General features: G+C 38.6%; 1 protein-coding gene across 3 annotated transcripts in view; it reads right to left on the bottom strand.

Annotated features, from left to right (window-relative positions):
• dpf1 (double PHD fingers 1) overlaps positions 1-12,644 on the bottom strand; it is a 63,882-nt gene that overhangs the window by 37,348 nt on the left and 13,890 nt on the right. For all 3 annotated transcript variants that reach the window (XM_005804567.3, XM_023351645.1, XM_023351644.1), the window contains exons 2-7: positions 8,053-8,082; positions 7,465-7,625; positions 6,047-6,154; positions 5,072-5,199; positions 1,583-1,672; positions 672-750 (exon numbers count right to left, since the gene is read on the bottom strand). In XM_005804567.3, coding sequence (XP_005804624.2) covers positions 672-750; positions 1,583-1,672; positions 5,072-5,199; positions 6,047-6,154; positions 7,465-7,625; positions 8,053-8,082 — 596 coding nt within the window. The remainder of the gene's footprint in view (positions 1-671; positions 751-1,582; positions 1,673-5,071; positions 5,200-6,046; positions 6,155-7,464; positions 7,626-8,052; positions 8,083-12,644) is intronic.

Here is a 12,644-nt window from a genome sequence, read left to right as displayed (position 1 = left end):
TTTCTTCTTCTACTCTCCAATTTGCATTATTCAATGTTATTGCAATTGCTAAATTGTTGTTTTCTCTCAGTTATTTTTCTCTCCATAGACGCTCCACCTGGTCTGGCGTTCTGTTTGGCGGTGGTGCGTTTCAGGAGGAGAGCATAGGTTGAGATAATGCTGTCAACAACTAGACATCCTTCCTTTTCTGCTATTAACTTTTATTATTACATTAACATAGAAAGTACTTCTATATAATTTATTCTGTTTCTTTTTTGTGCATTCTGCTCTGTCTTCTCAAACCCCTGTGTCAGATGTCCGCTTGCACTGAGCCTGGTTCTGCTGGAGGTTTCTTCCTGTTAAAGGGTAGTATTTCCTCTCCACTTTCACTACATGCATGCTCAGTATGAAAGGTTGCTCTAAATTCAACCTAACACAAGAAATTGTCTGCTGTCAATACCTGCTCATCCAGGAGGAGTGAATGCTGCAAGTCAATGACTCGATGCAATGTACTGGATTTCCTTAGATACAAACTTTTTTAATGAGATTGATAAACTGATCTTCATGCACTGTTTGATGACTAGGACAAACCAGAATGCATATGTGATTGAATAGAAGTGCCTCAAGATGACATTTGTTGTGAATTGGCATTATGTATTTAAACTGAATTGAATAAAAAACCCAACGCTCACTGTCACAGACGTAAGGCTTATCTCTGTCTTCAATGGCAGGCAGCTCTTGTCTTTTCCTCATTCCTCCAACACCATAGGCCTGTAAAGAAACACCCACACAAACACACATGTAAGAACTCTCATGCAAACACATGCAAAGGTAGACACAAAAATGTTTGAACTTCCACACTCTTCACATGTGGCTTGTATGAATAAAACAAAAATATAGAAAAAACATAACAGCACAACGCTCATGAGTCTGTTCAAGTGCCTCTACACACAAACACACACACATGCACGTTTGGATTCTAATCATCTGCTCTCAGTGCAAAGCTACACTTCCAGCAGGAGGGGGCTGATGACACCTAGCAGGGGAGCAACAGTTCCAATTAGCAACCCTGGTGTCTGTGTGTGTGTGTGTTAGAGTGAAACAGTCTGTGTGTATGTGCTGCATGTGTGTGGGATGATTTTCAGAATACATTGTTAACACTTGATTATCCTCCCATAGGATGCGCAAAAAGAGTGGGAAAATAAGACCTCTGTGCTCTAATCAAAGTTGTAAAAAATAGAAAAAAAAGAGGTCATCCCAGCGTGATTTAATCTCTAGATCTGTTTGCTTTTAATCGGGCCAAGTCCTGCGTTGTCAGAAGAAATCTCATTACATTAGTGTGGTATGCAGAGGACTGACAAATGATTACATGTCACACTGTGAGAAGGAAGACTCCAATGTACTCTAGTTTAGAGCCTGGAAACACAGAGGTCACTGTTTGTCTCATCACTGTTTAACTCTGAGCTCTGGCTGGCCTATTTTTCTTATGTTGACCTCACTTTCTCACAGAGACAGCCAACCAGGCACTCTGTAATCACATGAAAACTGACCATCATGTGGAAACTTGGAGAAAAAATAGTCTGAAATGTTATTGCTGTCCTACCCGTGCTTTGGTACGGTTCTTGCGCTTCGGTACGTCTTCCTCCATGTCGTCCACCTCCAGCTCATGAGGAAAATCGCCAACAAGCAGCTTCTATAAAATGAGAGAAAGGTGGGCTATCAGAAAGGACTCTTATCCTTGCTGTAACAACAGAGCTGCAGCACAGGTCAGATCAGCCTACACAGGACAAAGAAATGACAAAGTGTAATTTACTCCTTTATTGCAATTACACTGCTGTCTCCTTTCTACAGCAGATATGCAGCATTCAAATCTGTAAAAAGCCTTAAAATACATGTATATTTTAACATATAGGTATACTCTCACACTGGAAAAAAACAATAGAATAAGCATATATTTCATTATTTGTACACTGAAAAATGCCTTTTAAATAAATGTACTAGAAACATTTTTTTTCCAATTTATATTACTTCCATTTACTTTTTAAACTTGATTTAAGTTTTTGGAAATTTCTAATTAGTAATTATAATTTCCAGCTTCACTGGAGTATAAATATGACATGAAACCTGGGTCCATTTCTTTTAGCCACTGGCAATTCTTCTGGCAGTGCTCCCTGATTTATCATGTACAAGATGGTAAGGAAGGTAAAAAAAAATTTTTTTTAAAGGTTCCAAAGCTCACTGAAATAGATCTGAGGCAGAAAGAGGTTTATTTAAGTCCCCCTATCTAGATGCCAGAAAATTTACTACACATTTTACTACACGCCACTGGGACTTCAACTGGAACCATGCCATTTGATTAGATGAGACTATAAGTGAACTTTTTGGCAAAAAAAAATACTTCACTTTGGTCAAAAACTATAGAACAAATATGTGGATCTGTGATGCTGTTGTCCAGTGGGTGACACAGGTTTCTACAATTAATAGTAGCCACACAGGCACACCCACTAGAAGGAAACAAACACACCCAGTATATCACTTTTATTCTATTGGCTGAGAGGTTGCCAGGCAACGGTACATTTTTTGTTCCAAGTGCTAGCAGAAAACAATTTGCAAGCAAAGCAAGCGGCAAGCAGAGATTTGCTCTGAGCAAAGACAAGTTTTGTGAGTAAGGAGAAAGGTTTGAGAAATCAGTGAATATTAGAAAGAGAGCAGAAGTTTTGAGTACGAGTATTACAAGTTTTGAGAAGAAATGAAGTTCTGGTTTCAAGCTGAAAATGTAAGCTCAAGTATTAAAAGTTTTGAGTACAAAAGACATAAAATTCTGCTTTCAGAATGAAAATGTGTGCTCTCGAATTATGGCGGAAAAATTCCCCCATATTTCTGTTCGGAAACTGATGGGAACACCATTGAGTCTCTCAACAAGAAAATAGACTCAACTGATCAAATCAGCACAGAAATATTACTTCAGACAGAAAATCAACCTTTCCTCCGTGTTCATCTGAACACCTAAACCTAAACCATACAGGAAATTTAGATGAGCTGAAGAGACGTGAGCATAAGAGGGGATTCAGGGTTATATTTGCTTTGTGTCATTCCACTCTACCTGTTATGTGTGCTACACTTCACAGTTCAGTTTAAAGTTCAGTATCAGGTTTGCTTTTATCTACTGAGTTGGATCAAGGTCAAACTATTGGTGGGACAAACTCAGCCTCCTTGGTGTGAAACAAAAGATGAATATGTGGGAAAGAACCTCATGTCTATTATTAAGCATAGTAGAAGATCTGTGACGCTGTGGGCATGTTTATCTTCGGAAAACATGCCCACAGTAAAGATGCATTAAAGACGCCATCTTTAATAGCATCCTTAAAGATGTCAACATTAACTATTTAAAATACCAGGATATTGGGCCTTTCATCATGAGTGATCTAAAACATGGCAAATTCAACACAGAATTGCTTCAACAGAAAAAAAATAAATGTTCTTTCATTGTTACAATATTTACCAATGTGCATCCTGTAGCTTATCGTTTCCTCTCTGCTTATCTTTAGTTTATTTTTTTAATTATGTTTATTTGGAAAGCTCCTTCCATTCTCATGTTTTGGTGTTTATTAACAATAAAGAAGGCAATAAAATAAAGAAGCCTGCTTCAGCTTTTTTCACTGAGTTTGTTCTTTTTTAAATTTTGATATTGCGTGTAACTGCCTGATGATTAAGAAAAGAATGAGGTGTGAATGAAATGTTTTGAGACATTAATATTGATGCACTATAAAATGTGATTTTTTTTCAAACTATTGTGGAGAAAAAACACATGATCGCTGAGAGAGGAAAGTACAGATATTAATTATAATTTTGCAATTTCACCAACTTCAAGTAAAAAAAAATAAACATTCTCAACTTTCCCTTATCTATAACTATTTCCATGTTTAGATGGAAGGCAGTGGCATGCTCCTGAATGAAAAACATTCCGGTAAACCACTGGTTCTGTAACTTGGCTTCACTTCAATGAACTAAAGCCAGCTGGTGCTGGAGCTCACCTTGACCCTAGTTCCTCAAAAAGCTTCCTGCAGTTAAAATGGAGAACTTGAAAACAAGTTTAAGCACAGAAGCTTTAAGTGTAACATCATAAAAACAAGTGATACCACCTTTGCTCACGTTTGATATTTGTTGTTGTGTGTCCTCGGTTAAACGGACTCAGAATTAGGTTGCAGATTATCTAGTATAAAATGAGGGTGGTTGCTCCATAAAAAGAAGGATAAAACCAAGCTCCAGATGCAGACACATCCTGTTTTAGGTCAAGCTCCAAAAACATGAGTTCTTATGCCTGCTGTAAAAGAAATTGATGGCCTCTTTTATCAGACTCCTGTGCGTCCTAAATATCCACCGTCTGTGTAGGGCCCATTCCATGAATAATCCCAGCATTGGGTGTAAAAATAGTTGAGTGGCCCTTTTCATTTTTGGGGATTTTTGTCACCACTTTGGAACAATGCTGGCTTTATCTCATGATCAGTAAAGTAAATGTGATAAATGAGCAATTTGTTAATGTCAGACTCCTTATAAATGGAGAATAATTTTAATGGAGGAAGAGTAAAGAGTGGACATGGAGCTTTTGGAGGGCACAGGGTAGTGCCTGCCTGGAGACAGGGGAAGCCCTGGATTAGGTGCCTTAAACACAGATTTAACTCTCAAAGGGGCAATGCAAGCTTTTATCTCTAAAGTCCTAATCAATTAGCCATTCGTCTGAGCTACTTTGTAAGACTATGGGAAATATTCTAGAGTTTATTCTAGGTATAAACAAATTGATTTTTAATGGGTGCTTCATACGGAGATTTTCAGACTTCTAACCGAGTGGAAGTCTGAAGCACGTGCCAGTGCACAGACAGCCCGCAGGGAGCGATCAGAGCCACAGGAGGCTGTGTCAGCACCAGAACACATTCTCCAGGAAACAAAGGCAATGACAGACAAAGACGCACAAACATAGGCAGATAAAAAGACAGAGATGCTGTACTATCAGAAACAACACAGTAAAACACAAAGAACAAAACAGAAAAGGAGAAAAATTTAGAAAAGGAAGGAAAAGGACGCAGAGCCCCACCTGACATTCACTCATTGGCTCCTCTTCCTTGGTCTCCACCTTCTTGTCCAGCGTCTCCCCAGCAAGCAGCGACTCCAGGACGGGGCCGTCTGGGATGCCCCCCTCCTTCTTTAGAGAGGTCTCATAGTCTGGACATTTATAAGACAATCAATGTTAGTTAGCAGATCTCAAGTAAAAGTGAATGTGAATAGGTGGGCTGATGGAAACTGGAGTTAGCTGGCTCAGGAAACAAGGAACATTACTTCTACACTGTACAGGCATTAAAAACAATTAACTGCATTATGAAATTATAAAGGCAGTTTGTGGATTCTCTACTAGAGAAATGTCAGTTCATTCTCAAAAACAGGCAACAGATCAATAAATAAGTAAATAAATTACAATGTAAAGCAAATCACATTTTGTAATATCAGTGTATTTTACTGGGATTTTCCATGACTAACACAAAGTCATGCATGATTGTGAAGTGAAAAAAAATGGATACATGATTTTTAAATATTTTAATTCTTAAAAAGCTGAAAAGTGTGAAATCCAGATTTTTGGGGGGGTTTTTTGCAACCTAATCTGTGTTAAACTTCTCCACTGCGTTATCAATGACCTGTCTGATGACCTGTTGTTCTTCATGATGCTGTTTGTTCTCTAACAAACCCCTGAAACTTTCATAGAACAGCTGATATCAATGCTGAGATTAAGTTACAAACAAGTGGAATTGGAGTTTGTTTAGAGGTATCAGATGGTTAAACACCAATTTCATGTTTTATTTGGACATTTGTTGAAAACCATGCAACAACATCTATTTGTGTTGGTCTATCACATGGAATCCTAATAAAACATGCAGTCGTCTGTGGTTGCAATATGACAAAGAGTGTAAAAGTGAAGGCAAGTCATGATATACAGCAAAGAGGTATATGAGGGTGATTTATTTTTTTTGGTTAGTGTAATAAATCCTGAAAATGTGCTGTCCTGTCTCTTACTCACCAATTTTGAATTCGATAGGTAGAAGCCGTGGGTCCTCCAAGATGTTTAGCCGTCTCTTCTTGCGCCAGCAGCGAGCAGGATATGTGTACAGCTGACCAGGAGCATGACCTCAAACGCAGAATGTTTCACAGCAGGTTAGAAAAAATAGCATAAACCTAATTTAACTTTTAAAACATGATTTAATTAAAGTTTAACACTAAGTGCTAAACTCTCAAAGCACAAGTTTCTAGTGGCAGCCAACAAACACATGCACATAACAATATTCCTCCTAAGAGTAGTTGGTGCCAACGGCGCATCATTGCCTACAGGGGTGTCTGAATCGCTGCCAAAATACATTGACATTACAGAAAAAGAAGAAGCGCAGAAGAAATACCCTTTGGGGAAAGCTGGAAACTTGTGAGAGGGAGAGAAAAGAGAAAACGCCTTGGAAAAAAAAGCTTCCAGAGAGAGTGAACATCAGAAAGAGAAATGGGATAAGGACAGAAAAAATTGGGAGACAAATGAGTGGAGAGTGTAGCTGTAAACACACCAGGGGTCTGCACTCTTGACCAACAATTATATGTAAGGCGATGGTTTTAAAATTGATTGCTAGTTTTTGTATTTCCTTTGTTGCTTTTTATGGATTCTTTGTGTATAACAAAAAATTTGTGGGATGAAAAATTAATCATGATTTATCAATTATGAAAATAATTGTCAACTAATTTAATATTTGATTAATTGTTGACTTAAATATACAGACTCAAAAAAAAGCCAGGAAATTTGCTGAAAGAACAAAACAGTCAGAGCAGCAATTATGCTAGCCTGGTAAAAAAAAAAAAACAGCCCCTTCTTTTACGCTATTTGCGTCATACAGAAGGTCTGGATACCCAGAGCTCAGAAACTAATACTTCACGAGGTGTGGACTCCCTTAATAATAAACATATTCATTTAAAACTGCTTATTGTGTTTTCTTATGTTGACTAAGATTTAAATTGGTTTGATATTCTGAAATAATGAGGTGTGACAAACATGCAAAAACTAGGAAATCGGGAAGAGACGTAAAAATCAGGATGCTATAGAGCTGACAAATAATCAAATTTGTTTGGAGAAAAATAAAACAAAACATAAAGGCTGAAATAAAATAGCTGCATAAGGGTGCACAGATCTTTTAAAAATGTTCTTTCTATTTGTATATTAGTGTATTGATATATACATCCCTGCAATCTATGGCCCTTAGTAGTAATTAAACTCTAAAGTTGGTATTTATAAAAATGCTCAAGTAAGTTTTTGAGGTTTAGGGCAACTTTATTTTGTTAGAATCAATACAAAGACGTCTGGACTGTAAAGGTTGTGAACATCTGCACACAAACAGATAATACCTGTAAAGAACAGTGTGGAGGGGCACACGCACACACACACACACACGCATGCACACACACCTGGTCCACGGTGATTCTTCTCCATCCAGATATAGCAGTTGCTCTGGGCCACGCCGGTCTGTGAGTCCAGGAAGGGGAGCCGCATGGAGCGCTCCGCACACAGGCGGGCATTGTAGCTGCGACAGTGTTCAATGGCCTCCTTATAAAACTCCTCTCCGAGACTGAGAGTCAAAACAGAGAGAGGGAGAGAGCAGGAGGGAGCCCACGGACAGGCGGCAGCGGAGGAAAAACCAAACAGGGAGAGTTTCATCATGACTTTCAGGAACATGTAGAGGGCATGGTTTTTATATCAGTGTGTGTGTGTGTGTTCAGGCTTCATGTTGCACTTACAGGGGACACGTGTGTAAGTCAAAAGGGGCAGTGGATACACACACAGTATATATGTGTGTGTATACGTGTTGCCATGGAGATGCCCAGTCCTATCAGCAGATAAGCAGGCATCTGCACTCACATGCTCAAGCTGTACAGTAAAACAATACTTCCTTGCTAGAGTGCTGTCTGCACTGTATTTTCCTCACCCGCAGAAGTGAGAGTTTGATTAACATTCAGTGTAATATTCACTCCCAACCTCCTCTCCCAGCCACCTACCTGTTTTTGATGACTGCACCTCCAGATTGCCTGCAGGGGGAAGCAGAAGAAGAGAAAGAAGAAGAAAAAAAAAAACAACAGATGTGTGGTGAGTCACTCGTTCACCCCACCCCAATTTTCTCCACATTTTGTTTAGCTTTCCAACACTTCACTTTCACTTTTTTTTTCACTCATTGAAATGTCTCTTTCCATGTTTAACTTTCACACTCTCCCTCTCTCTGTACGTCTTTCCTTTTTTAAAAAAAATTTATTTCATTATTCTTTGCACTTCTCTCTCTCGTTTTCTCTCTCCTGTTAATCACTCCTCTCCAGTGTCTTCCTGCTGAGTGCAGACATCAAGGTCACTCAGCTACACAGACTGTAGATACAGGACACACAAAACCACACACACACTGAGTTACGGGGCAGAGCCAACAGCGGCTTCACAAAAATAGTGCAGAGTAGCTGCTGGTAGTGATTTGTTCGATTTTTTTGTTGTTTTTTTTTTCTATGTGCCATCGCCAAAGAACAAGACTGACTGATTTCTACACAAAGAGAGCTTGCTGCAGATGTGGATGTGTGAAAAATCTGGTGTTTGGCTGTACAGGGTGTGGTAAAAGTCATAAAAGTAACGGGGACCTGAAAGGAACAAGGATGAGGCATCTTTTGTGTTCAGATGTGTTGAAGCTTAAACGTTTAAAATCCTCAAACATGTTAAACATAAAGGTTTTTGTGGCAGTATCGGCCTTCATAGAGAAGAAATGAGAAGAGAAAAGGGGGAACACATGTTGGGAATCAGACCCCAGACCTGAGTTTATGTCTAACAGACTCTATTTATGGAGTCCCTGCTTCAACGCTACAGTACACGCTGTTCCTCAAATACATTTTTATCTAACAAAGATAACCTGAGTAAATACAAAGAGCCGTTTCCAAATGATGATTTAATTTATTACGAAGAGAGAAGCTATCCAAACCATGCTGGCTGGCCCCATGTGAAAAAGTAATTGCCCCCTTAATCTAATAACTGGTTGTTGTACCCTTAGCAACAACAACTGACATCAAGTGTAAGCAATAATGGGCTATATTTTGCATCACTGTTGCTAAGCCAGGTTCGGTTTGAAAGCTTTGTCCTCTTACTAAGTTAAAACATTATTTCAAAACTACATTTTGTATTTCCTCTGGTTTTCTGTGCCAGTTCTACAAGTCCTTAAACTTAAATGTTAAACAATTAAAAATATATATATATTTATCTATGTTGAAACTGTTAATTTAGACTTAAAATCATTCTCAAAAAACAAACGTTAAAAGCCAAGAATTTGTGGGGTGGGAGGCTAACCCACTGCATAGTTCCTTTGTGTCTTAGGCTGGCTCTGGTTAACAGTGATATATAAACCAAATCAGTGTTAAAGGAATCTAAGAAATATTTCAATGTAGTAACAAATGAAGTCTCAGTTTCAGTATTGTTAGATGAACCTTATCAGAGTAACTGTCTGCACTTCATTCCTGATACATGTCATCGACCTACTCTGGTTTTACATCAGCTGCACCACAGAAGCTGCAAAAATTCACACCCCTGACCTGACAAATATGAATTTAAAGTTATTTTTATTAAACAAAGAAGTTTATTTCTGCAAACAAATGAAACATTTCCCAAAGGATAGTAAAATAATGTACATGGTCTATGACTCTGGTCCTGAAAAATATCTACATTATAGTTAAATCTTAGGCTGAAAATTATTATTATTATTATTATTATTATTATTATTATTATTATTATTATTATTATTATTATTATTATTATTATTATTATTATTATTATTATTATTATTACACAGAGATTATAAAATATCTAGGCTTGTACTTGTCTTAATAACAAAAACATTTTTTGCCCTGAAGCAACTAGAAACTATACTAATGTATTATATAATATTGTTAATTAATTTATTTATTGACTAAAATCTAATATTCTCCCTTCTAGCACAAAGCCCCAAATTTCTGCAAAATTACACAGAAACACATTAAATATTTTTTAGATCCACCCTAATTAACAGATAAAAAGCAACTCAAAACCAACTCAGAGACTTACAAAGTCTCACTGGCACAGATAATTATTTCAGTCTGATTCAGTTTAGTGCCACGCTGCAAACCAGAGCATATAATTATAACCAGTAAGGAATAAATACTAAATTGACAAACAAAAACATTTTTAAAAAATCATTAAGAAAGCTTGTGACACTGCTGAATAAAATCAGCAGTCCTGGGTGTAAGTACAGCTGAGGCGTCGAACCGAACAGATGTTGGAGTGGCCTGACAGGCTGAGCGTGGCAACATCAAAATCTCACGAACCCGATCTGCAACCTCGCGGGTCATCACTGACCACACGCATTAAAGGATGTAACTGGATCTCAATATGCTGAGCTGAGGTCCACTTAGGGGCCACAACACCTTTTTCTGAAGTGAATGTTCTTTTTACAAAAATGTTACCTCTCAGCTCTCAAAAATGAACTTCAAACATCACATTTTTTTGTGGCCCATAACAGAAATGTTTCTGTTTTTCTAACTCACTCCAGTGAGGCACCAGGATTGCTTTTTCCCAGCCAATAAGACATTATTTTCCATAATTATTATTAAAACTTATGGATAACCAGCACCTTTCAGATGCCTGAATGTATAATAGGGATGAAAGGATCATTCAAATTAAATTTATAGAGTGCAAATATAGTCCGCCTGCTGTTTGCATGTAAATAACAATAAGTTGGAAAAGAGAAATTTAACAAACATGCAGATGTGCTCAAAAAGTCCCATAAGCATGAGCCCAAAAATTTGGAAGTACAAAGAGAGCCCTCATGAATGAGAGACATGGACTTCAAGGTTGCTCTAGTGACCAAATGGAAATACCAGGCAGAGTTAAAAGGGAGGGAGAAAAGGAGAAATATTCTAAATGCAAAACCGCTCACCCCTAAGCTCCTGATGCTTCCCTCCTCCCTCCTCCCTCTGCATCCTTCTTCCAGTCTTCCTTCACCTCCATCTCCCCCCCCTACTGCCTTCAGAGAAACTGGCATAACTCAACCACCCCACACCCACCCAAGCCCAACTCAATAATAAGGTGACAGCTGAAGAAAATGGCGTCTTTCAATTTGAGTCCCTCCAATCTCATTATATTGAGATAGGTAAGTTGCATGACTGCCTGTGAGGAGGCTTCAATAGGAGCTGGCGAGGCAGACGTGCAAAGAGGGCAGAAAAAGTTAGGAGACAAGGCAGAGGAGGGAATCTAATCTAATCTAACCTGACTATTGAGCAAATAGCAGGAAGAGTTCATCAGAGTTTGAATACCGGTTAAAAAAATAATCATCTCAAGCTTCAGCCGGGTCTGTGTCCGAACAGCTGAAAGAGCAAGATCAGCAAACATTCCCTCGAATGCAGTCCCTCGTCGTGCTGGCCGGCTTGCTAAATAGCTTTAACCTGAGTTGCAGAGGCATAAAGCTATTCTTAGAGCAACAAGGGGGCAGCCTGATCCCTAAAGGGGCTGCAGGTGCAACACAAATAATGCTTTAAAAAATGCTCATGGCAGAAGGGGTTGTTTGTTATATGAATTTGCAGCCAGAAGATTTTCGGCTTAGGATACTACTGTCTGAAAACAAGGTGAATTGAAAAAGTCTGTTTTGCTCAAATGTGGGAAAATATAAGAGCTGTGTTCCACCCACAAATACTCTGCAAAGTTCCCTGAAAATGTACTCATACCCCTTACATTTTTTCTTACCCCTAAACTCAAATCTATTTTGGGAACTTAATGCTTTTTGCCACCATAAGGTAACATAAATATGGAGAAAGAGTTAATTAGAAAACAGTCAACAGACCCATGTTGGGGTGATGCAAAGATTAGGTGTCAGAATCTGTTTACAAGACAAGATTTGGTCATGCACTTCACAAATCTGACTTTTATGGAAGAGTAGCAAGAAGAAAGTCATTGCTTTATCTGTGATCTTGTTCTTTTGGTCTCTACCTAAAGTTTGTGACTATAGATGAGTAGAAAAGTACTAATCACTATTCCTCATCCTGGTTACTTCGCACTCAGATGCAAACTTTCCCAGCAAAATCTGGCGATCACGATCTGATGAAGCCAAAACGATCACATTATCTGCAAAAAGCAGAGATGCAATCCTCAACCCATAAAAGTTATGAACAGAATCAGTGACAAAGGGTAAAATTGTCCAACTCTCATCAAAAAAGAGCCTGACTTACTACTGGCAATGCAGACCAAGCTCTGACACAGTCATCCAGGGCCCAGAGAGATGCGGTCAAACACCTTCCCATGCATCCTGCAGGACCCTGCTGAGCTGGTCCAGTGTTCCATGACCAGGACGAAAACCACATTGTTCTTCCTGAATCTGAGGTTTGACTATCCAATAGGTCCTCCTCTCTAGAACCCTGAATAGACCTTACCAGGGAAGCTTAAGAATGTGATCCCCCATTAGTTGGAAAACATTCTCCAGACCCCCTTTTTGAATATGGGAACCACCAACCCAGTCTCCCAATATAGGGGAACTGTCCCTGATGTCAACATAATATTGCAATCGTGTCAACCAACACAACTCCACAAAATTCTGAGAAAC

Source organism: Xiphophorus maculatus, chromosome 18, assembly GCF_002775205.1.
Source record: "Xiphophorus maculatus strain JP 163 A chromosome 18, X_maculatus-5.0-male, whole genome shotgun sequence".
NCBI lineage: Eukaryota > Metazoa > Chordata > Actinopteri > Cyprinodontiformes > Poeciliidae > Xiphophorus > Xiphophorus maculatus.
Note: the sequence above shows the minus strand (reverse complement) of the source record. Positions and strands in the feature narration are given on the sequence as shown.